At 38.3% G+C, this 26,869-nt stretch overlaps 1 protein-coding gene across 1 annotated transcript in view; it reads right to left on the bottom strand.

The window, feature by feature from the left end:
• Positions 1-26,869, bottom strand: part of RPGRIP1 (retinitis pigmentosa GTPase regulator interacting protein 1) — a gene marked incomplete at its 5' end in the record, with an annotated part of 74,259 nt that overhangs the window by 36,158 nt on the left and 11,232 nt on the right. Inside the window, 16 exon segments of the mRNA XM_006883290.1 lie at positions 2,719-2,854; positions 4,010-4,213; positions 4,508-4,692; positions 6,810-7,152; positions 7,592-7,752; positions 7,891-8,343; positions 10,272-10,389; positions 10,871-11,014; positions 11,466-11,632; positions 13,664-13,806; positions 16,139-16,212; positions 16,670-16,816; positions 21,651-21,674; positions 23,837-23,942; positions 24,793-24,924; positions 25,408-25,497. Of these exon segments, the coding sequence (XP_006883352.1) occupies positions 2,719-2,854; positions 4,010-4,213; positions 4,508-4,692; positions 6,810-7,152; positions 7,592-7,752; positions 7,891-8,343; positions 10,272-10,389; positions 10,871-11,014; positions 11,466-11,632; positions 13,664-13,806; positions 16,139-16,212; positions 16,670-16,816; positions 21,651-21,674; positions 23,837-23,942; positions 24,793-24,924; positions 25,408-25,497 (2,627 nt within the window).

The following is a 26,869-nucleotide window of genomic DNA, read 5'->3' as shown; positions in this document are numbered from 1 at the left end:
TGGGATATTCAGTATTTTTCTCCAATATTATAACTCAAAGGTGTTGATTCTTCTTTTGCCAACTTTATTCATTGTCCTGAATCAGGTTCCTCCTAGTCTGGGATTCTCATTCTTCTTACTAGTTTCAAAAAAAAAAATTTAAAGAAAAAGAAAAAATATTTTCCACAGTTTGCTATGATTCACACAGTGAAATACCTTGCATGGTTGATTAAGCACAAGTAGACATCTTTCTGGTACTTTTTGTTTTCAGCCAAGATCCATCTAACATCAGCAATGATATCCCTGATGCCACAATCTCCTCTAAATACAGGCTGAATCTGGCAGTTTTCTGTCAATGTACTAGCCATTTTTAAATAATCTTCAATTATAGTTTACTTGTATATGCTATTAACATTCTACTGAATTGCTTTTTTTGGGAATGGGAACATATATCTCTTCCAATCAGTTGGCCAGGTCGCTGTCTTCCAAATTTCTTGGCATAGCCTGGCAGACACAGCTATATCTGCACCTATTTGTTGAAATACGTCAATTTCTATCCCATCAGTTCCTGGGTCTTTGTTTTTTGCCAATTCCTTCAGAGCAGCTTGAATTTCTTCCTTTCTTACTATTGGTTCTTGATCACATGCTATTTTCTGCTAGGTCTGTGTTGGCCATATCTTTTTGGAGCAGTGGCTTTATGTACTCCTTCCATCTTCTTTTGATGCTTCTTGGATCATTCAAGATTTTGCCTGTAACATCTTTATGTATTGCAACTCCAGGCTTGAATCTGTTCCTCAGTTCCTTCAGCTTGAGAAATGCTGAGTTCTTCCCTTTTGATTTTCTGACTCGAGCTCTTTGGACATTTTCTTTCAATACTTTACTTTGTCTTCTGGAGCTCCCCTTTGAAATCTTCTGCTCAGCTCTATAACTTCTTCATTTTCTCTCTTTATTTTGGCTTCTCAACGTTCTAATGTGATATTCAGAGTTCTGACACTCACTTAGGCCTTTTCTTCCTCCTCTGTCTCTGTAACGACCTTTTGCTTTCTTCTTGGCTGATATCCTTGAAATCATCCCACAATTCATCTGGTTCATTAGTGTTCACTGCCTCAAACCTGTTCTTGAGATAGTTTTTCAATTCAGATGGGATAGATTCAAATCATATTTTGGTTCTAGTGGGTTTGCCTTCATTTTCTTTCATTTCAGTTTGAACTTGCATGTGAGTAGTTGGTGATCTGTTCCACAGCCAGGACCTAGCTGGCATGGTGGTCACAGCTGATATTGAGCTTTTCCAAGGATTTTTTCCATAGATGTAATAAATCCAATTCCCATGTAGTCTATCCACTATCATCTAAATATACACACCAACAGTTAAAGCCAAAAAGGAGAAAACAGAAGATTTTTACTAACTTTTGCAGTCTGAAATAAACCCCACATGCAACCAAAATACAATAATAATAATTGGTAACAAGAATACAAAACTTGGGAACATGGAGGAAAGACCAGTAGTCAGAAAATACAGTCTTGGTGACAGAAATGAGATAGAATTATGGAATTTTGTGCAGTCAGTGATTTATTCATTGTAGATACCTTTTATAAAAAAAACCCTCACATAGCAACAACCAACTATACACATGGACCTAACCCAAGAGGCATAGATAGTAGCTGGTAACACTAATATCTGCAGTCCCAGAGGACTCCCTGTTGCCCTGCAAGTATCCCTAAAGTAGAGTTCTGCCTTGCAGGCTAAAAGTGGCTTAACATGTGCCATCCTCAGAGACTCAGAGCAGAGAATAGGCAATTTTCCAGGATTCCGTACCCAGGGCAGATGCCAGACACAGACTGTCATCACCCTAACTACAGTCTACCTCAAGCACAGTTCTACTTTAGTGCTTTCTCCAGCTTGACAATGTCCCAAAGCTAAAACTCTAATCGTCTCTCTGATGCAGGGTGGATAATTCGTACCTCTCATTTTGGTTCTCTGATGGTTTTAAGCAGCATTAAGAACATTTTTTAGCTAAAATGTAAATATATCTAGTAAATTAAAATAAATCCTTTTTAAACATAAATTAAAAAAGAGTATTTTAAAAAATATATTAAATTTGACTTTTTCAGTTGTCATCTTGAATTACCTAGCTCATCATTATAACCTGAAATTATGTTTATTTTTCATTTTAACACAAAAAATTTAGTTCAAGAAAAAATGTGGATTAACATCACAGAAGAGAAAGTCATAGTTCTCTTATTTTTTATAACTATACTTCATAAGACCTTAGAGTAAATTAACATTTTATAAATATTATATAAGTAAGTGAATTAGTTAGCTTGTTATAAATATATGGAAAGTTACTTCCTTTGAGAATTCCAGCTTTAGTTGCCTTAACCCTTACATTTGCAACATAAAACTGGGCAGAAAGTATTCTAAGTATTAACATTCCATGAAAAGATTAGTGTTGCTAGATAGAGGGGGAAAAGTAAACAATGGCCTTGATAAAATTATTTATTTATTTATTAAAATTTTTACTTTATTATTTGTTGTGTGTGTACCGCCAAATCAGATCTGATAAATCAGATACAGGAGGAGATTGTCCCTCCTTCTCCAGCAGAGCACCTGGTGGTTTTGAACTGCGTACCTCTGGGATTGCAGTGCAACTTCTTGCCACTAGGCCACCAGAGCTCCCTATAAAATTATTTATTTTATTATTAAATAGAATTAAATATATATTTTTTAAAAGACCATACCATCTACAGGATGTTCCTTCTGCACCATTGTTGAGCAGGCTGATGTAATAGCCTCTTCCTTTTGCTGATTTATTTTTAAATCACCATTTATGGAGGTGCTGGGCTCAGAGAATTTCCACTCATTGTAGCTCATCTCCTTTAGAATAAGATAATACAGCTTTTGATAATGTCTTGGTTTCCTTTATCTTTTCATCCTCTCTCTTTTTTCACTTTTAATATTAACTAATTTTATTTAATATTTCTTTTTAAATAAACATAAATTAATATATGTCCAAATTAGAAAATAATTTAAAATAACAGGTATTAACAATAAGGGGTTGCTTAGAATTTACCATTAGTTAGTTAATGGCAATCAATGTTATAAAAGAAAATGTCTTATGAATGATTGTATGAAAAACCAATATGATATATAAACCTCCACTCACATAAAAAATAGATAATTAAAAAGGACAGATGCTAATAACAATAGGAGAAGTTTAGGTGCTACTTCAAGACTCAACTCAAACTCATTGCTGTGGGGTCAGAATCGACACAGCTGACTTTCCTGCAGGCTTTCAGAGGCTGTAAATCACACAAGAGGAGATTGTTCATTTTTTTCCCCAAAGAGCTGCTGGCAGATGTGGACCACTAGACAAAGGCCACCTTTGGATTAGCACAACTCTCTAGCCACCTAACATTTCCCAGGACAGTATTATTACATACAGCTCATAGCAGCCCCTCCAGTGGGTTTTCAGAGGCTGTAAATAGCCCCAGAAGAGATTGCCCATGTAGCTACCGTGGAGCAGCTGGTGGCTTCAAACCTCGAGCCTTTTGGTTGGCAGTGCAATTCTTTACCTCTTAGCCAGCAGAGCTCCAGCCCAGAGTACGTGTCCAATAAATGTATTCCTTTATTTCTTCCATTTAAAGTTTTAGTGGTTAGAGCAGTGGTGCTAAAGTAATCAGCATAAAGTGGAGAACAGGGCATTCTGGTGGCTTAGTGGGTAAGGGGCTGCTAATCCAAACTCACATCGTTGGAACGTACCAGCTGCTCCTCCAGTGCAATTTACTGCCTCTGAAGGCCTGTCTAAGGTCAGCTGTGAGTGTATTCTGATTCAACTGCACATAACAACAACATCTTAATGTACTGGATTAAATTAAAGGGAAATAGTTCAAGGTTTGTAGAAATATGTGCACCATAAATAGCCATAACTATTATTTACCTTGTATGTCTGTTTCTGCTTCTACTTTGAGAAAAATACATTTGGAGATGTTGCAAACCATAATTTAACTCTTTGAGTCTCTAAGGTTTTACCTGTAGTACATTTCCATGGAAGATGCTATGACTAAGGTACTCTATCTTGTTCTTCCCTTGGATGACTGCTCTTTTGCCATGTTTTCTTCTTGAATATTTCTCAATCTGGTATTGCTTTTCTTTTAATTCTCCTGTCTGAAGAAATCTTCTCTGTTCTTGATACTTGTCAGTTTCAGTGGAAATCTCAACAGATGGCATCCGGTCCTAAGTAGAAAGATTAGGTACAATCTTACAAGATGAAAGTGTAACAACCTCGACACTTAAGAGATCTGTGAACTAGCATTAGACACTATTCCTCTCTCCCAGAGAGCGGAGAGGTGTCACTTCTCTCTACTCCCTGAAATATAGTCCAGGGTTTTGCTCCACCAAGAGCCTCATGGCATTACAAATGTTAATTAAGTTCATAGAACATCCTATTCTGACAAGAATTTCTTTTCACTCCAATTTTAATACGTCTCCCTTTCAATTTACTCAGTAGAACTGGAGGAGATATGCTACCTGGGGAGGAAAGGAAGCCATTTCCTCTTCAGGTATGGTCTCCAAGACGTCCTTGATGTCATCCTCTTCAGAATGACTTTCTGAATCCAGGAAGTTCTCTGGGGGCATGTAGTGAGAATTCCAATCCAGTTTCACCTGAATAGATCCATTGGGATTCCCCCAGGGGTCAGTGAGGTTAAAATCACCTGAGAGATAGACAAACATTAGTTAGATCTGATCATATCAAATTGACAAACCAGCATTTATCACAGTATGCTATTTCTACTCCAGGTTTTGAACTTCATCATATTTGGTTAGTAATTGTTGGTTTTGGGTGCTATCAAATTGATTCCAGCACCTGGTAATCTCCTCATGTGACATAGTAGAATTGCCCCATTAGGTTTTTTAGGCTGTAATCTTTAAAAAACAAGAGCTCTGGTGGTGTGATGGGTTAGGTGAGAGGCAGTTTTCTCCCACAAAATTTACAATCTCAGGACCTGATAGAGGATTTCAACTTGACTCCGTGACAGTGGGTTTGATTTTTTAAATTTGGAATCTTTATGGAAATAGGACACCAGGTCTTTCTGCTGTGTAGCTGTTGGTTAAGTTTCAATCATCAATCTTTTAGTTGGCATCCAGCCACTTAATCTTTGCACCACCTGAGCTCCTTAGAAATTTATTAACATTAAATCAATCATTATGGTAATATACTCAAAAGTAAACAAACTAACAGTATAGTTAGAACTTTTCCAGAGAAAGATTCAGGGTTCACGGAGAGCAAGCCAAAATACGTATTGAAATATACACCTTGCTTGTTATCAATCTCCTCACCAATAAACAGTATTGCTTTATTATTACTATTATAAAATTCTCATTATGCCTCAGCCAGACCAAGAAAACTATCATCTACACTCAAGTTAGTCCCTACTTCTAAATTTAAAAAGCCAAGAAAACTTGGGCAAATGCTAAATTGCCAAATGCAAGACTTCTAAATTGTAACAGATGGTTCACACTGTCTCTTTTTTGCAAAGGATAAATTGTGGGCATAAGCATTACGTCCCCTATGCACTTGTTTTTTTAAAAGTTATGTTATAGGGAAAAGAGAGGTCTCACACAAATCTTAACTATTCAGAAGCTTGTTAAATATTGTTGATATTGGCTGTACCCATGCATACTTCCAATAAAAGCATAATGGATAGCCTGCCTCATTCTTCTAGGGCTGTAGCCAGAGGATTGACCCCTTCTAGGTACACCTGAAAATTTTAGGTGTGAAAGTTAGGCAAATAGCATCCAACAAGTGTGCCTTTTCCATTCTTTGGTATGGAAGTTCTTCTAAGAGTAAACTTAGTAAGTTGGAGTGTTAAGGTCACAGCTTGTAATCAGATATGTCCAATGTGATGTACCAAAAACCCCAATAGATTGTTAAGAAATATGCTGAAAACAACTAGAGTTTTAAAAGTTTCCTCATAGAATTTTGTTGTTGTGTATAAAGCCAAGTCAGGACTGACTCACAGCTGACCCTCCAGTGGGTTTTCAGAGGTGGTAAATTACACGAGAGGAAACTGTCCATCTTTCTTGAACAGAGCAGCTGGTGGATTTGAATCACAAGCCTTTGAGTTGGCAGAGCGAATTCTTACCACTACGTCATCAGAATTCAGAGACACAGGGTGTGATATTCAGCTAGGTGGTTCTATTAACTTAAGAAACATGTTTTTATTACTGAAAAGCAACAGAAGCCACAGTTTGGGTTTATTTTAAATTTTTTATTTTATTATTTTTTTGTGTGTACCGTCAAATCGGATCTGACCGATACAAGAGAGATTGCCCTTCCTTTTCCACTAGAGCATCTGGTGGATTCGAACTGCGTACCTCTGGGATTGCAGTGCAGCTTCTTGCCACTAGGCTACCAGAGCTCCCTCACTGTTTTCATATGAGTAGTGAGGCTCAAGATTTTTGCTTGCTTGCTCTTGATGTTGTTGTTGTTGTTAGGTGCTGTCAAGTCAGCAACTCATAGCAAACCATGAACAGCAGATAGAAACCTGCCCTATCCTGTGCCCTTCTCAGAGTCTCTGCCATGCCCAAGCCCATTGTGTGATCACTGTATCACTATATCTTGTTGACAGTCTTCCTCTCTTTTTCTGACCCTTTACTTATCCAAGCAATCTATCTATTAAAGCATAATGGAGAATGGATAGTATTCTAAACATCATTTCAGCAGGCTTGAAGATTGGTAGTTCCAAGCAAGTAATAACAGAAAGGTAGGTTTAAGACAGAGAAGCAACACTGAGCAAAAGCATAGGGATTAATAATTATGAACTCCCACCTTTAATGCATTTGTTTTGTGCAAGAGGAAGCAGGGGCACTTGAACATGGCCAAGGTAGGAACCAGGCTCTGAATCTTCATCATCAAAAACATATACAAGTAGAGTTTGCCGCCTTAGGTACTGATCCAGATCAGAAGTCACAAGCACTGGGAATCGAGCTTGGTCTCCAAAGTAGGGATTGTTACTAGCTGGAGCGATGGCGGTGTCATGGTCAGCAAAGGTGAAGAAGCGATACATGACGTATGGACTAGGCTGCTTCCCAAGCTGCCGACTCTGGAGGCCACGGCACCTGATGATCTCTACCCACAGCTCATTCTGGCGCTTCCAAGTCTCTGATCTGGACTGGAAAAATGTTGGTCTTGGATTGAGGAAAAAGGACACTGAGACAGAGGTTGAAGTTCAGCACAATAGGTGAGGAGGAGGCACACCTAGAGATCTGCTGTATACTAACTCGGCCACAGTGAGACGTGATGACCTTCACTTGCCTGGAAACTGCCTCTTGCAGATAGTTGCCTGAGGGAGGTACTAGTACTAATGTCTTAGAGAATGGAACAGAGCCATTTGCCCCACTTCCTAGCCTGACTTTCACAGTAAAAAGAGAAAGCTAGCTCCAAGGGCATGGTTTCATTTCAAACTCAAGTTTGACCAAGTAAAAAGTCTGGACTAGTTGTGGCATGACAGATTTTTGTTTCATTCTCATTCAACAAATACTTATGAGAGTGAAGGACTGAACTGCTTTCATGAGCTGCATGGCTGACGCTCCACTGAGATGAATGGGTACATCTTTTTTTCTCACCTCTTCAGTCTTCTGGGCTCCAAGCACATTAGCTGACAGGTAGGCCTGGGCTTTCTTTTGCTTACTGCAAGCCTGTAGGCTGGATTTAATGGGGAAACGAAGCCTCATCCAGTACTCTAGCACTCCAAAGTTCTCTCCACCTGCTCCTGGGTAGCAGAAGGGATGAAAGGCATGGGGGAGATACATAATGTGGCAAAGTTCAACAATAAAAGCAGAGGTTCACCAACAGCCTTTGATAAATTCTGCCTTAGTCCTGGGAAATGCTGGAGGCTGACAGCACTTACCAATAAGTGTGGCAGAGCCATGGACTCTCTCCACAGTGTCCAGCACCCTGTCAAAGCAAATCCATCCAGTTGCAAGGGTGCGGTGCTCACTGGCCACAGCTTGGTGAAGGTCAATCCAGGCTGAAGCTCCTTGAAGGTAGTGCAAGAAAAGGGAGTCTGTCTCCACCACATACTGGGAGGTAAAGTCATAGATGGGTTTTGGTCCCACAACTAGTGGGGTACAGTGAGTTTCAAAGTCATAGAAGGAATAGGTACAAAAAGTGGTAGGCCGGGCATCTCCAGCCTGAGCCAGAGCAGCTGATGTCAGGAAGGCCTGATGGAGGTGCAGTTCAAAAAGATTTTCACTTTGATGCAGTACAGAGATGTCCATGTTATCCTCATCTCTTTTGGGTGGTAGTGTTTCCAGACATAATGGCAGCTGTCGAGTGCCATAAGCCACGTCTTTGAGCTGTTCTGGAGGGGAAAGAAAACTGCCTATCCATTAAAAGGCAGAGTGCTCTTCTCTAGAATAATGGAGAATGAATAGAAAGATAATAAAAAAAGCTTGGTGCAAGTCTAAGTTGTTAACATTTTTAAAAACCATAAGACTTAAAAGGAAAAGCAACAAACGACAATAAGATGTGGATTCCAAAAGCCAGGCTGAGAACCAACTGAAGATCAGTGTTAGAGAGAAGAGACAAAATAAGTAATTGGTAAGTAAAGGCTAAGCTCAGGGAAACAATGGAACACGTTTTCATTGTATAGATGACATTGTGTTTACAGAAAGTTCTCATTGATTACTTAGTAATTCTCTTAGAGAAGCACAGAAACAAACAAGAAAACAAATAAAATTAGTATTTCAGTATATAGAATAAATTTTAGATAACGGCTAATCAAAGCCACAAAAGCAAGTTATAACTGTAGGGTCTCATGTACTGGTTCAACAAGAGATATTTTTCTTCTCCAGCCAGGTCAGTCTTAAAGTGGGGGGAAATCCACCTTAAGCCAAAGATTTTTGGAGTTAAAAGAAGACTTATGAGAAAGAAGTTAAACATATTGGCATTGGGATTAAAAAAAGTATATACAGACTATTTATCAAATCAGAGCATTACCTCTCACACCTAGCCAATCCAAAATTTTGATGTATAGTTTTCTTCAAAATAGAGTGTTGGAGTTGTCACAGTTACTGATGGTAAAGAGTTAAAGTAGTAGAATAAAAATATTCTGGATACATGAGAATGTCTTGATGCCCCAAGTAATAGAATACAGAGATTCATTAATGATTACATAAGTGATAAGAATAATACAACTAAAGAAAAGAAAATATATTTGACCTTTCATATTACATGGGTTAATAATCTTAGGACATGAAGACCTTCTAAAAATCAGCAAAATACTATTAAGAAATGGACAAAGGGCAGGAATAACTAATTCTCAAAAGAAATAAAACAAATTATAAGTATATGAAAAGTTTTTTAACTTTATCTGTAACCAAAGAAATACAAGTTTTTTAAAAAAAATTGATCCTCAGAAGTAGGTACAGGTATGTACTCAGTACTGTCCTCAGAGAAAGACTGAATCTGAATTACTTGAGAGTTTCAATCCAAGGAATTACCCTGACATGAATAAACTATGCTCTAGAATTATCTACTTCCCTTTATTCTAGTTCTTTGTCTACTCAAAAACCCACTGACTAATTCTGCTTTTCAGAGAGAATGGCCTGGATAGATAGGAGTTTCAAGTAGTCTTTTGACAGCAGTGAAATAGCCACAAGTATAAAATAATAAATGAGCAGTTTTGATCACTTGATCACTTCTATGTAAATTTGCTTTGTGCTGGTCATATCTCTTACAGGCAAGTTTCCTGACACAAAGTTGACAGCAGACCCTGCTCAGTGATGCCTGTACTAAGAATAGGAAGTACCACGGTAGAAAGTCCACATAAATATTCATCCAGCATCCCTGTCACTGTCAACATCCTCAAACTGAAACAGAACTGTAGGAAGAAATCACAGAAATTGGTGAGATGAGTTATCTCTATTATCTATTAAACTCTATTAGCTATAAAAACTGTTTTATAAGTTTGGACTGACAAAAGACAATGTGTTACATCACACAAGGACTAAAAACAGCGACACTTTCTATTCTCACAATAGAACAAATTCACTGAAGCAATTACTGATCCCTAGTGAAACTCTCCATAGACATCAGAGAAACACGTTATTGTGACCAAAGAAGAGAGGTTGTCAAATACAGAGACGGTAGGACAAAGAGTAAGAGAAATAAGCTACATGCCATGGTGATAAGAAGTAGTCCTTAAACGTGTTAGTTTCATAAAGGGTCCCCAAGCAACAAAGTACTAAGACTTGCCAGATGTTGGAAGGCCATGGCTTCTTAAAATACCTTCCAGCTGCTTGATACGCTTGTTCTTGAAGTCCAGAAGTTGATTCAACCTCTCCAGTTCCTCTATGCTATCTTTTTTTTCATTATCAGCTTTTATCATCAATGTGTCCAGTTCCTCCTGAAACAAAATAATGTCTGAATTTTCTATCTCATTGTACCATACCTAAAGAGCTTAGATAAAAGGTAGCACTTGCTGAGTAAAGAAAATTCTGCTATGGCTTTAGCAGGGCAGGTTCATGTACCAGAAAAGCTCAAATTCCTTCCTCACTGACCCCTCCAGGACCAGTTATGCTGCTAGTGTCATAGGACACTATTTTCATGGTACTAGCAAAATCTAACCCAGATGCTTCAATCCTGACAGTTTTATTAGCTGGCCCCTTTCATTGTTGTCTATTGACAAGCTGCAAGTCAACATGTGACTTCAGGGTATATGTGTGTTCTCCAGTTCTTCAAAGAACAGACTATTCTATGTTTATAGAGAACAGTATTATCACCTTGCGTCAGCCCTTGAAACCCAGGCCTTGCTTCATTCCTAATCTTGTAAGTAGTTGCTAAGTTCTCATTTATACATCCCCTTCCTATACCATCTTTTCTTGCACCTGATAACATTCGTTGATTTTGCGCTGCAGAAGGAGCATGTCTCTGGTCTTGTCTAGTTCCAATGTGGTCTCTGCATGTGATGCTTGCAATTCGCTTAACATCTGAGACAGCTTTTGTTTTTCTTGATTTCTTGGTTCACAGGGCTATAATGGAAAAGAATTGGTAGAAGAGAATATAAATATGATAGGAAGAGTAATAACTGTTCCCCAGCAGTGGAAGGTAAAATGCCAGCAGCAGAATTTACACCAAAATGTGAAAGAGGGTTTGTATTATTACCCCATAAGGACTAGGACTCTCTTCCCCAGAAGTGTTCAGTAGCAGCACTAAAGGAAGGTTATAGAGGCTATGATGGGCTATCAACAGATCATTTCAAGTCATCATCTGCAAAAGATTCTAAATAACATAAGCTGCGAAGGGGTGGGGGATATGTAAAGAGTTCATGAAATGATCTCTATTCTCAGCCTTCTGAGAGCCTTCCAAAGATCGTTCTAAATATTACCACAGTATTATCTGGTTATGTCCTAATCCCTTAATCAAGGAATATTTGTTAGAGATCTCCCTATAGTGTGGACTTGTTTGTAAAGAGGCTTTTACCTCTGTAGGAGTTATCTCTTGCAGTAGAGGAGGGTAAATGATTGGTTCTGATTGTTCTGCAGGAGACTGGGTAACTGTGGTTGTGGTTTTCTTTTGGAGGACCTCCATTTCCTGTTGATGCTTCAGAATTAATTTGGTAACTTCAAGCTTCAGATCTTCATTTTGGGCTTGGGGGGAAAAAACACCACAACAACAAGCATTGAATCAACTGTGGATTAAATTTTCCCATTAATGATTAATTCATGGAATAAATTTGCCCTTAGATAAGCAGTCTCTCTCTCTGCCAGTGGTACAGAAATTATGTTAATCATAAAACAAATTTCAGGTCTTTTGTGCAAAGCTTATTCTGAGTCATATTCAACTTGACAACACTTAACTACTGCTAAATGAGACTAGTGCTGTTATATTTGGAGGAACATTCTTCCACTTTGCACATCACTCTTTGTCAATGTGTTGTATGAGGTAACCCGGGTTTGCTATGATGCTGAACCTTGTGCCATGGGGATATCAAATACCAGAATGGTTTCCCATTGTGGACAATGTTTGGTGGAGCTCCCAGTTGTAAAACAGGTTGGGAAGCAGGAGTGGTATCTACTTCCTAAACCACATGCCTCTGGAAACTCTATGAACTTGGAGAAACACCAATAACTATGGAAAGGCATTAGATCTTTTGTTTATAGAGTCACTATGAGTCGACCCCAACTTGATGGCAATCAAAAACAACAACAGTGTTGTGAAGTTCTAGGTCCTGCCAATTAGCAAGCAACTTTCTCTTATCTCTACCACTATGAGTTCTAGCTTCTTGGCATAGTAAAACAAGTTGATTTTTGCAATACAAAAAAGCATCTCCGGTACTACAGAGTGAAAGAGAAAAACAGCGGAACCACTTGGCTGTCTCTTTCAACAGCATCATCCCAGCATTTAACCAACTCTGTCCGTATATCCTCTAACTTCCAGGCCAATGCATCTCTGTAATGCTCACTTCCAAACTCCTCTCACCTACAAAGAGTTTGAGCATTTCTCTGTACACGCATGTGTTTCAGAGAAGAGAGAGAATCTGCTTTCTGTTGGTTTGGTTTTTGTTGGGTTTGCTGTTTGTTTGTTTTTTTTTAAGTTTCAGATGTTTATTATTCAGTCCAAATCCAACAGGATATACAAACATGATTTTGTGCATTTCAGGAAGAAATGTGAGAAAGGGTACAGATGGCTTCTGGGAGAACTTCATTCTAAGTAGCTAAAAAATATGGAACACTTCATGAATTTGTGTTTCATCCTTGCAGAGAGGATATGCTAATCTTCTCCGTACCATTCCAATTTTAACATAAGTGCTGTCGAAGACAGCATGAAAGATGATCTGTTTTCAGTGTGTGTGGAGGAGAGGTTAAGTTAGATTATGACTCAGGTCCTTAGACAAGACTTCACTTGTATTTCACACCGACCAAGGTCCTTAGTGTGTACTTCTAAGTTTTATTCTCTTATTGCTAAAGTTCTTGCCTCTACTTTAGTTTCATATTCCTTTTCCCTAGCTTTCCTAGTTGATACATTAGAATATGATGCAATAAATTTGAGAGTAAATATAAAAATTCAAGTGGGAAAAAGAAATCAAATGAAGATTGTTTCGACAGAATTTTAAAATCTCTAGAATAGCTGTCTCCTATAATTAAAGGTACTCTCCACTTGTGTGATTTACCTCTGAAAACCCACTAGAGGGTCAGTTATGGGTCGTCTCTGACTTGACAGTACATAAAAACAACAACATGATTAAAGAGTTAACTGTGTCTGTTGGAGATGGGGTATGCAGAGGAGTTGCTAGTGGTAGACAAGGGTAATAATTTGCTTGTTGTTTTCAAGTATCTAATGCTCAAAAAAGATGATACCTACTTATCACTAAATTGATTGAGAAGAATGATAAAAGTCAGAGAAGTTAATTTTTAATACTTTCAATAAATAGTGGAAATATTTAAAAACAGAATGAAAAGTTGGCACCCTTTCAAATAGAAATTACATAACATCTTAGATAGCTGTCATGTTTTTCTGGTTGAAAATATGTTATCTGATTTCCAGTGCTTTTGTCATTTATGACAAACATAAGACTAGGACCAGCATAGGGACTAGGGAAATGATGATCCACGTTGCCCTCTGATAAGGCAAATGTATAAAATGCCACATTTGAGAGAACTCTTTGAAGCCCAACCTACCTTTTTCTCTGTTCAGCTGAAGTAAAATTTCTTTCTTCTCCTTCAGCTCAGTATTCAGCTGATCTTGCAGCTGAGAGACTTTTTCCTGGAGCTGTTCTCCTAGTTCACTGCCCCAGTGAGGCATAGTACTGCTGTCCAACATGCTGAGAATGGCGAGTGCACAAGAGGGGAGGAAAGAATTGTCAGATGGACACTCGAAGATGTAGGATATGGTGTCTTTATTATACAGTTGTAGCATGTCCTGAGCCTAGTTCATTGTTCATTCCCCTACATGTTTTTTCTGCCCTTGTTTTATCTGTAACTGTCATTTACCAACTGCCTTGGAATTTTGGGCCTTATTAAGAAGTTGCTCAACATTATGTCTGTTTGGATCTCAAATATTCCACTGAGCAAAAACTTCAAGTTTTATCAATTTCCCAAGGGACTTGTCCAGCATGTTGGGTTTCTTTAGCCAAGAAACTGTGTAACAAGACTTTCTCAGGCCTACAAGATCAGAAATAAGATACAAATCATTCCTCTATTGCCTTAACCAATGACTAGAGATATTCCACTTTGATTAGATTATAAAGCATTATGACAGTGAGCAGGAACTAGACTTTCAATGATGATAGCTAAAGTCCCTCTGTGCCACAATTAGGGCTCAAAGATGGTTTGAAGCCATCCAAAATTACCGAGAAAGAAAAGATTTTTCCATTAAGATCACAGTCAAGCAACTCTATGGAGCAATTCTAATCTGTAACACATGAAGTTATCATGAGTTGGAATTTATTCAATGGCTCCCAACAGTGATAATAACCCTGTATCCCATAGTATATAGCTGTCAGGACAGAACTATTTTAAGTATAATGATTAAATTTTTATACATATAAATTAAGAGCCATTGATAGGCAATTATTTATTTCTGTTTATTATATCTTTATTCTTATTTACCATTATAATAAATGTAGTAAAAAAGGTGGAAGGTCAGCAAAGGACAGGAAGACCCTTGACCAGGTGGATGGACACAGTGACTACTGAAATGGGCTCCAGTGTGTCAGGAAGTGTGAAGATGGCACAGGTTGGATGGGGTTCAGATCCACTGTTCCTAGGGTTGCTTTGAGTTGTACTTGACTCAGTGGCACCTAACCACCACCACAACAACAACAAAGAACAACTTGTGTAGGCTAGTATTAAAATTGCTTGACTCTTCCTGACCATAAATCACATGATGACATTAGAAGACAATATTCTGAGTGATAGAAAAAGACAATAGCCATGTTTGTCACAGATTCCTCAAAGTAAACAACTCCACATTGCTTGGTTTCATTAAATTTGAGAGCATCATTTGTTCACATGATACTCTCATAAGACTTCCCCAATCCACACCCTACTTTCTTAAGCTGTATCTAAAGCACTTTTCACTTTTTAAAATTTCTGGTGTTTTTAATTACAAAAGATATATTAGTATATGCTTTCTATTTAAAACACACACACACACACACACACCCCAAAATCAAGTAATCGAACAACTAAACCAAATTTGCTATCATCACTCAGGTCTGTCTCAGAGTGACTCTCCACCAGGGCTCTTTACATATAACTTTGACTCATTTTCACAGTGGCAGAGATTTTCATTGTAGGGATGCAATTTAATTTTATAATTTACAAGACGAGACCTCCCATCTTTCTCCCGTGGAGTCACTGATGGCCTTAAATGGCTGAACTTTCAGCCCAATACATCTAGAACTAGAGAAAATAAAAGTGAAGGTGCCCTTTTGTCCTACTCTAAACCTATTATCTTTGGAATTATTATTAGTTTATGGACCAATACATGCACATAACATAAATTAGATCAGTATTAGCATATTAACTTGCTCGTTTCTTTTAACAACACCTATATTTTTTAACAATCCAAATCCACTCTCCAAGAATCCGTTCTGACACTCATGGCAATCCTTCATCGTATTTACAAGGCTCTCTAGCTCTATTGGAGGAAATTGTCCATTTTGGAGCAGTTGGTGGGGATAAACCACAGACCTTCCAGTTAGTAAATCAACAAATAATATACTACACCATCAGGGCTCCTTACATATAACTTAGACATGTAGCTTTACCTTTCCATGTCTCTTAACTGTCATATAGAAAATTTTCTATATGTAACATAATTTCATCACTTCCCTATTAATGTAAACTTAGGTCGTCACCATTTTTTCCCTACAAATAATAGAGCAATTAACATTCTCATATAATTTTACACTGACATAGAAGAACTTCTTCAGTATTTATTTTTTAAAATGGAAGTGCTAGGAAAAAGGCATGCACAATTAAGATTTTGATTGATTGGGTCAAAATCTCATTCTCTCCATTTACACTTTCACTAATAACATTGAATATCATTTTCTCCATACCCTTATCAATACTTATTTTTTTAATTTGGAGGGCATTTTTCTATAAGTTTGCAATTACAATGTTCTAAGACCTAAGCATAGTACTCACTTTTCTAAGAGTTTGTCGTAATTATCATTCAGCAACTTTCGTTCTTTTTCCAAATCTTCAACTCTTTCTTGAAACTAAGAATGAGAGCAAAATGCTTGAAATAACACTGTGAAGTCTTTCACCCTGCACAGGTTTTCTTTTCTGAACAGGAGCTTTTCTAGGTACATATCCCATCTTTATCATGAAGAAAGGGAGGAGACTAGAACCAACTGAAAATGAGGTAGAAACATATAGTGGAAATCATGAAGATTCCCTGAAACAGATTTTCATGGTCTGGGTTTCTTCTGTTATGGAAAAATAAGTACTTTTTGAAAGAATAAAGGCTTTGGAGGACAGACATAACTATGAAACTGAGCTTTCCCTCTAACGGTGTAATCCTGAGAAAAATTATTTAACCACTTGGAGCCTCATTTTTCTCATCTGTAAAAAATTAAATCTATTTCATTGTCACTAAGATACAAATATTAACACCTTTGAAGTTGGAATGTAATTTACAAGGAATAGTATCTTTTCATTATTATGGCAGTTTACCTCCTTCAGAGTCACCTGCAAGATGGCTACATCTTCCAGCTGGGTCTTCAAGCTCACAGCCTTTTTGCTCTCCTCCTTCAGCTCTTCTCTGAGTTCATTCACTTGGCCAAGGAGGGCATCATGAGCTACACTCAGGACTCCCTGATTCTGGGACAACAGGAAAGGTACTGTGTGAATGGTCATGTTACTCAGGGAAGGGTGACCTCATGATACTAGTAACCCTAGCATTCTTTACTTCATGTCACCAAGAATTACTTTAATATCCCATTGACTTTGCACTATAAATTAACCTTACTTTTTAACTTAATATTCCTCTGGAAGAATACTTTTCTGGCTTAGTGAAGATTTCTGCTTTGAGCAATTGTAAATTGTCACTATGCTGCAGTGTTTAGGATGGCTTTCCTAGTCATTGACTTTTACTTTCCTACCATATGGCTAGGTTGTTTTTTGTTGTTGTTCTTAAATTATGCTAATAACGTGAATGAGGTAAATAGCACCTTTTGTGTAGAACATGCAAATAAGGTGTGAAGATTACTAATGAGATTAGTCAACTTTGCCATTTCATAAGCTTTAAATTGAGCAGGTTCAGAGTCAGAAAATGACAGTATTGCTACCCTAAAGAAAGCAGCAGCAGAAAACACAGCACAGCTATTTTTTGAGACAGGGATTATTGCACAAAACAGACCAGAACCAAGATCAGCACAGCAGCAGCAGCAACAACAGTGATGGCAGAGAAACAGAGACCAAGGTGAGACAGCTGAACTGGAACTACTCCTCCAGAGAGCCAAAGCTGAGAGTCTTAACACAGGCTTACTAGAAGGGTAAGGGGAGACATCACATTAGGCAGGACTAAAAGCTGTGTAACAATGACCCAGAACCATACCAGGCTTAAGGTGAGAGGGCCTGCAAACCCAGCTGAAAAGCTGTGCTGACTGAAGAATTGTATCCTGTTTTCAACATTAATTGTAACCTGTTACTCACCTAATAACCCCCAAACTTTATTGTCTGAGTTGTGTGTGACCTTTGCAACAGATTAGCAGACTCAATAGTAGAGCAGTGAGAACCTTGGGAGGGATAGGTGATAGATAGGGATACTTGATAGAAGTAGATGTAGGGAGAGTGCATGCCTACCTCATAGGAATAAATTTTGTGCTGTTGATGCTGTTGACAAGGACTGTTCCTTCTTGTGGAGTTACTGGATATCAGATAATATTGCCCCAATGCCAGTTGTACTGTTTTAACAGCTTCACTGAAGACTAATTTCTTAAGGTTCAGATTAAGTCCTAGCTATAAGCAGGTGCCACCTTGAAAAGCTGCCTTAACCTTCTAAGCTAGCTAATGATTTTTATAGTAATATATTCCTTCCTTTGCACCCCTGGAAAATGACGTGTAGGATCAGATGACTTGAGAAAGTAAGTGACTGTGTTTCTGGTGGACTGTCTGTATTGTTTCTCAGGAAGCCCTGGTGGTATGGTGTATGACATACTGGGTTACTTACAAAAAGATTGACAGCTGAATCCACTAGCTGCTCCACGGGAGAAAGATGGGGAGTATCCTCCCAAAAGTATTTACAGCCTTGGAATCCTTATGGAGGGTCAGTATGAGCTGGGACTGACTCGAACAGTAATGGGTTTAGTTTTTGGTAGGTATTGTTTTTTTGGTGATGAACAGCTATGGTTGGTTATGCTGGAAACTGTCATTACTTTATTATAGTTTTGCTGTTGTTGTCAATGGTTTGATTCATGACATAACCTTTTATTTAACAGAACAAAATGGTGGCCCAGCCTGCACCATTCGGATAATTGTTGATATATTTGAGCTCATTGTTGCAGCTATTGTGTTGATCCATCAAACTGGGAGTTTCCCTCATTATCATTGATTATTTGCCATTTCTACCCATCTGGCAGTCTACTGTGGTGGCTTGCTTATTGCTGTGGTGCTAGAAGTAGTCCATCCATATTTCTAATACCAGCAGGGTCACCCATGGTTTCAGCAAAGCTTCCAAAATAAAACGAACTTGAAACAAAAGGGCCTGGCAATCAGCTTTTGCATTTTCTTAAACTATTCACCCTATTTTTTATTATAAGATTTATTTTTACATTAATTTTTACTGCCCTATTCCTCACTTTCCATTTCTGTTAACCCTCCAAAACCGATTATATTTATGTGTAAACATTTCCTTGTTGTTATGTGCCATCGAGTCGTTTGCGACTCATAGCGACCCTAAACAGCCCTAAACCCTGCTCTATCCTGCGCCAACCGCACTGCTTCTGACACACCCATCCCAATTACCCCAGTCACTGAATCGATCCATCTCATAGAGGGTCTTCCCCTCCTGCGCAATCCCTCCACCCTCCCAAGCATGATGTCCCTCTCCAAGGATCCATCCCTCCTGGCAACATGTCCAAAGTATGTCAGGTGAAGCCCCAGAATCCGTGCCTCCAAGGAGTTGCTTGGTTTAATCCTCTCCAGGATGAATCTGTTTGTTTTCCTGGCAGTCCATGGCACATTCAATACTCTTCTCCAGCACCACAGCTCAAAGGCATCAACCCTCCTTCTGTCCTCCCTAGTCATTGTCCAGCTCTCTGATGCATAACAAGCGATTGCAAAAACCACGGCCTGTATCAGACGCACCTTAGTCTCCAGAGAGACACCGTTGCTCTTGAGTACTTTAGAGAGGTCCCTAACCGCAGACTTTCCCATCGCGATACGCTTTTTGATTTCCTGCCAAGAGTGTTGACTGTGGAGCCAAGCAAACTGAAGCTGTGAACAATCTCAATCTCTTCGCCATCCATCCTGACGCTGCCAATTGGTCCAGTGGTGAGAATCTTTGTCTTCTTGACATTGAGCCTCAGTCCATATTGAAGGCTGTAGTCCTTGACCCTTAGCAGCAAGTGCATGAGGTCCTCCTCAGTTTCAGCAAGCAGGGTTGTGTCATCTGCATAACGCAGATTGTTAATAGATCTTCCACCAATCCTGATGCAACAATTCTCCTCATAGAGCCCAGCCTCCTGGATAATCTGCTCTGCATACATGTTGAAAAGGTATGGAGACAGAATGCATCCCTGATGTACACCCTTCCCAATTTTGAACCATGCAGTGTTACCCTGCTCTGTTCTGACTACTGCCTCTTGGTCCAAGTATAGGTTTCGCATTAGCACAATTAAATATTCTGGGATTCCCATTCTTCTCAGAGTCAGCCACCGTTTGTTATGATCCACACAGTCAAACGCCTTTGCATAATCAATGAAACACAGATAGACATTCTTCTGGTATTCCTTGCTTTCAGCCAAGATCCATCTAACATCAGTAACAATATCCCTAGTACCACGACCCCTTCTAAACCCAGCCTGGACTTCTGGCAATTCTCTGCTGATGTGCTGTTCTAGTCGTTTTTGGATAATCTTCAGTAGAATCTTGCTTGCATGTGAAATCAATGATATTGTTCTGTAGTTTCCACACTCAGTTGGATCACCCTTCTTTGGAATGGGAACAAATATAGATCTCTTCCAGTCAGTTGGCCAAGTGGTTGTTCTCCAGATTTCTTGGCACAACTTGGTGAGCACATTCAGGGCAACATCTGTTATCTGAAATACTTCAATTGGTATACCATCTATTCCTGGGGCCTTATTTTTTGCTATTTCCTTCAAAGCAGCTTGAACTTCTTCCTTCATCACCTTAGCTTTTTGTAATAGTGATCATATACTATAACTTTTTTTCATAATTGTCTTTTTTGACTGAATTATGTGACTTAGCACAATTTGTTCCAACATCCACATTGTGTAATATTTCACAAATTTTAAAATTCTTTTTAGTGATATATAAATACTCCACTGTGTGGCTAGACCGTAGTTTTTAAAACTATTCATGTGTCAGCTGATGCTAGTGCTGTTTCCAACTCTTTGTTATTGCAAATAATGCTGCAATAAAAATGGGGGTGTGCGTCAGTTTGTTTAAAAGCCCTTATTTGTTTGGGTTAAATAGCAAATAGTGATTTTGTTGGATCAAATGGTATTTCTATTCCTAACTTTCTAAGGAAGTAACAAACTGCTTTCCAGACTGGTGGCCCTATTTTAAATTCCAGTTAGCAGGCTATGAGAGTTCTAATCTCTCCATACCTTCACCAACATTTCATTTGTTGTTTAATGTGAGAGGAAACCTCAATGTAGTTTTGGTTTGCATCTCTCTAATAGTTAATGATCTTTTTTTATTGTCAAAAGTAGCGATTTTATTTAAGAAAAGCTAATTGTGGATTAAACTAATAGTTAATGATGTTGAGGATTTCTTCCTGTGTTTGTTGGCTGTCTACATTTATTCCTTACATGTCTACTACTTCTGAAATTAGCCTGAAATGAAAACCCTATAGACCACAACAGAACTGTCGTAGCAGCCCTTACTCATGCACAACCAATCATCCACATATTGCACTCCAGCTATAGAGTTGACTAATATCAACTATTTACTAACATCAGAGAAGATCTGTAGCAACTTTCTACTATCTCACACATGCTAGAAGAATACTCTTTGAAATATTTGAGCAATGCTACAACCTTTCAAAGCGAAGGATTGAAAAATACTTTTCTTGAATTCCTCAACTCACATATCATATTTAATTTTTATTAAAACAGTGTGAAAAATATTTTTATAATCGTAGCATCATTTGTCTTAATCTAAATTATAAGACACTGCTTTTTAAAAAAAATAACTTTTATTTTGTTGGTTAAATTCTCATTTGGAAGCAGGATTGTCATTCATTTCCTAAACAACATGCCTCCAGAAACTCTATGAACTTTGATAAATGCCGATAATTATAGAGGGTCTTCAGGACTTTTGTTCATAAGATCACTATGAGTCATACTCACTTTGAAGTAAATCAACAACAACAACAATAAATTCTCATGTAACATGGAGAAGACTACAAATTCATGTGGGTTTGATTATTCTAATTGCTGATAGGATTCAGAGAATCTTTATTAAATACCTTCTGAAGTAGGGTTTCATATGCCTGGAAGAGAGAAAAAGAACAATGTTATTAATTAATTTGATGGTTATATTTTATGTTTCTATATAATACAAATGGTAAAATATTTTTTTAAAACTATTATAAATTATTTCCATAAATAAAACCAATCTGTGTACTGTTTACTAGTCACCCTTCCTAGTTGGTCAGAGAAGCTGTGAATATAATAAATTACATAATTTATCTTAAAAAGAATTAAAGGTCAATTATCTACATTGCCTTTTGTGGTTACACCAAAAAATTCTTTAATCTCAAAGTAGGTTCTGTTTGTTACTCAGCATGTTCCAGAAAGGACTGTAAGTAACAATTATAATCTAGAACAATAACTACTAATTTCTTAGCAGTTACCGTGTGACATATCATATTACTTTATGATCATTATACATTATTTTACAAGCTTTGGTAACATAGTCACCCGGGGGTTGCACTGGCAACTCAGAATTGCACTGGCAACTCAGAATTGCACTGGCAATTTGAATTCACCAGCACCTCCAAGGGAGAAAGATAGACAAAGGCCTCCTGTGTGATTTAAAGCTTCAGAAACCCAATGAAAGGTGAGGTATGTATTGGTTCTGATTTGATGTAAATGAGTTTGAGTTTTGAGTTTATGATGATTATTTAATTGCTTCGTTACTTCATTTAATCTTTACAGCAAATCTGAGAAGTATATCTTATTATCTACACTTTGAGAGAAGCTCAAAGAATTAAGTCACTTGGTGAGAATGGCTACCGAGAAACAGAGGCAGAACAGTAATTCAATCTGTATAATTTCAGAATCTGTTCTATTGACCACCATATTTTACTGCTTAGGATTAAGGGAATATAAACTTACTTTAGTGCATGCGTAAGAAAGTATAACTACAAAAGTAAATTGCTAAAGAAACAAATTCTTTTTCAAAAAATCAAGCGAGTAACCACCATCTGAGATCATCTCTACTACTATTTCCTGCCACTGACACAGGCAAAGAAACTCCATTTATAATTACTTTCTTACTTTTTTCTATAATACAAAAGATAAATAGATTTTTTAAATCTATAATTCCACAAAAATAGCCATTTATTAATACAACTTTAGGTTACTCTGGTGACTTAGTGGGGAATTAAGAAATTACATTACCAACCCAAAGGTATGTGGTTCAAATCCACCAGCTTCTCCATGGAATATGAACAATCTCCTACCTTGTGATTTATTGCCTCTTAAAACCCACAACAAGGTCAGCTATGATTTGGTTCTGACTCAACAGTCTCTAACAACAATATGACTTTATTACCTTTCCTCCATGGTTCTTTAAATGTTTTCAAGACTAAGCTGATTAAAAGAATACAAGGGTATGCACAGTTCTCTAATTACCAGGCTTGGTAATTGGCTTTGTAAAGATACACTTTATCAGAACAGACATGTGGACAGCAAGGTTAAATATAGGCAGATCTAGAATCAGTGAATTGCAGCACTCTGAGCTCTGGAGGCCTAGTGATATAAGAAGCTGCCCTGAAATCCTGAAGGTATACAGTTCAAATCCCTCACCTGCTCTGTGGGGGAAGGATGGGCTGTTTCTTCCCATGGGATATACTGCCTCTGAAAACCCGCTGGAGGGTCAACAACCTCTAATTACCTAACCTAGAGACCGAAACCATCTTTCACTTCTTGTTCTTCCTTACCCCACACTCTTTTGGTGACAAAGTCTGTGTTTCTACTTCCTGAACAGCTACTCAGAAGAAAGAGGAGCAATCTCCTCCCCTGCAATTTACTGCGTCAGAAATCGTAGAGAGTCAGCTTTGAGGACGTGATGCTGGGAAAGGTGAAGGGTCGCTGAAGGAGAGGAAGACCCTCAACCGGGTGGACTGATGAGGTGACTACTGCAAAATAGGCTCTTGTGTGTCAGGAAGTGTGAGTATGGCGCAGGACAGAACAGCGTTGAGGTCTTTCCTTCATCGGGTCGCTGTTCTGCACCATCGAGTCGGAACCGACCCATAGCTGATCCTCCAGCTTCTCCCGTGCAACAGCTGGTGGCCTAGAACCACATGCTTTAGGATTACAGTGCAGCCTCTCTGAATTATGATTTCGATGTGTAAAATGAAACTAACCCCTTAACTAATGGGTTTCCCAACTCCTAACTCCAAGAAAGCAATTGATAATGGCAACTCACCTCCTGAACTTCTGTTAATTGTGTTTTTGTCACTACCAAAGAGGCATTCCTCTCCTGTAAAAGCTTCTTCAGTTGAATTAGCTCTACATTCTCTTTAATGGAAGCTCTGCAGAAAGAAGTTGCTACAGTATTTTGTCTGTGAAAGTATAAAGTTAAGCAGTCTTCCTCCCCATTCTGCACTAATAAGGACATGCCCTCTTAGCCTCCTGTTTCCATAACACATCAGAAGGGAGGAGAGTGTATGCACACTCTGGTAAATAATCTCCTTTCTCTCATTTTAAGTCACACCAGTTGAGATTTGGTAAGGCACTAACCTCACACACTGTTCTGAGAAAACATAATAGCTATTTTTCCACTTACAGCACTCTCAGCTCCCACAAACCTTGCTTACTTCACCTAGGGCTGAGTCTTGTTTACTTAGAGAAACCAGGGAAGCAAAGGTAGGGATAGAAAACACAAAGGAGAATTATCATTTCTAAGCCTAGGAGATTAATGATCTCTTTTCATTTGGGAGGAGGGGAATTCCTTGGGCTCTATCTCAGTAAATCCTAGTCCTAGCTGCTCATTAGACCACCTGGAGAGAGAGAGCTTTAACAACAGCACCGGATCCATCCCCAAATAAATGAAAGGGAATTGCTGAGATGGGCCCAGGACTCTGTGATTCTAAAAATTGTGACTGATGCATATTAAGGGCTGAGAATCTCTCTTTGGTGGAGAATGAAATAGTTTTCCTTGTGTGAGATATATTAGGAAATACTCTATTATACATTAGAATTCCCATTAGATTAACCCAGTTCTTAACCCACTAGAGACTCTGGGTCAGTTAATCCCAAAAATTCTTTTCTGATAAAATAGAGTGAAATGTACATAAGAAACTCCCTTCTTCAGGTCACTGAGGTTGGTTGGTTTGGTTTTTAGTTCATTGAGGTTTGAGGCATGGAATGCCATGCTCTTACCTAATCTCTGTGGCCTTCTGAGCACAATCCAATGAGCTTCTCTGTTCAAAATCTTCATCTTTGGACCACATTTTCTCAGGAGACTTGGTTGGTTCTTCTACTTGCATAGGACTGGTGGCCATAATTTGTACACTGCTGGGTATGCACAGGGCAATGAGTTTACTTGTAATTATGGCTTCATAAAAGACAAGACATTGTCAGACACATTAAATTTAAGAAGAGGAACCTGTGATGGTATGGGGGTTTAGAATTGGGTTTTCACATATCTAAAAAAGAAGTCAGAGGAGTTAGTAATGTAGTATGTGTAAAGGAGAATCTAATCAAACAGAATTTGAAGAACTTTACAAAAGTAAAAATGAGTTATCATCCATGAAGTAAAAATGTAAAGAAAGTTAGGAGGAAATACCTTCAATTAAGGCAAGGGGCTTTGTTTTCCTTTCCTCTGAAGTCATACAGATATGCATTTTCCATTTTGTAGCAATACAGTTTATTTGATCTAGGTTTGACCTTAATTTTCTCTGACCACACCAGAAGAACACAAATGTAAACACTCACTTGTTTCCAATTAAAGCTGCTGGAATAACAGTGCATACAGGGTAAATGAAAATAACTTACAGTTTGCTGGGTTCACTGTTTTCAGTTCCTGTATTCTCTTCTGTTACATGCTTCTTGAACGTGGGAGGGGCTGTGTAGCTCAGCCTACCTCTTGATCCTGAAATTTAGGCAGGAATGGAGATTATAGCAATAAAATTCTCCAGAACACCATGTGCTGGGAGTCTTTAGTCTGGGGCTTCAAATGAATTCATTCCTGTCTAATATCCTGTTGAAAATTTGCATTTCCACCTAATCTACAATGACTTAGAATCTATAGTTTATCAAGATCCCCAGGTGATATACAGTTTAAGAATCCATAAACCTATGAGCATCACCTGAAGATCTTGTTAAACTGCAGATTCTGGTTCAGTGTATCAGGGTGATACTAGGCAGTTTTAATGACCTAGTCCAGAGGGAATTGTACTGATAACACAAAGGTGGAGCTTCTCTGGCTGTTTAAACCTATCAAGTGGATCTTGAGGAGAAAGATGGGCAGTTTCTTCCCATGGATTGAATGGCTTTTAAAATTCTTCTGGCAGATCAGCTATGAGTCTGTTTCTGCTTGATGGCAATACGTTTTGAGAGGATGAAGCTGTAAATTCTCAGCAGAGGGTCAACTGGAATGAATGTGTTCTAAGTATTGTTTAAGACATGGGGAAAAGCTTCTCCTAACAATTGATCCCAGAAGACAGTTCACAATCTGTACTTTCACATAAAAGGGCAAATATAGATTTAACAAATCAGAATTACAGACTCTCAAGTCAGTCAGTATAAATGAGAAGAAAACAAGAAAGGTACAAGATAAAGATTGTATCATGGCTTTAATGTATTTAAAAGGTGTTCAACAACACTGAACTGAAAAAGCAAAAGAAAAAAATCCTGAAGTGCTAAACTAAACTAGAATGATGATAATTGTTTTTTTACCATCAGCAGAGGATCTGGTAGATTGAAACAACATCCCGTTGGAGTGCAGCTTTTTACCACTAGGCCACAAGAACTGCATATAGACTCATATAATTGTTCTGCTTTTAGCTGTTTTTGCAAAGGCTTGGCTGCCTAGGCAAGAGGCTTGAAAATAAGTATAGAGCTATATTAACAAAATTGATGTTAAGAAATAAATGAAAATTAACAAAATAAAACTAGTAACAAAAGTTCTTGTAAATGAAGGTGTTGTTGTTGTTGTTGTTGTTATGTGCCGTCGAGTCGTTTGCAACTCATAGCGACCCTGTGCACAACAGCCCTAAACCCTCCTCTATCCTGTGCCAATCTCATTGTCTCCGGCACACCCATCACGATTACCCCAGCCACTGAATCAATCCACCTCATAGAGGGTCTTCCCCTCCTGCACTGTCCCTCCACTTTGCCCAGCATGATGTCCCTCTCCAAAGACCTGTCTCTCCTTATAACATGTCCAAAGTATGTCAGGTGAAGCCCCAGAATCCTTGCCTCCAAGGAGCAGCCTGGTTTAACCCTCTCTAGGATG

Source organism: Elephantulus edwardii, unplaced genomic scaffold (genome assembly GCF_000299155.1).
Source record: "Elephantulus edwardii isolate Elephantulus edwardi_28Jun2011 unplaced genomic scaffold, EleEdw1.0 scaffold00026, whole genome shotgun sequence".
Classification (NCBI taxonomy): Eukaryota; Metazoa; Chordata; class Mammalia; order Macroscelidea; family Macroscelididae; genus Elephantulus; species Elephantulus edwardii.
The sequence above is the reverse complement of the archived record's forward strand: the minus strand, read 5'-3'. Positions and strand labels throughout refer to the sequence as shown.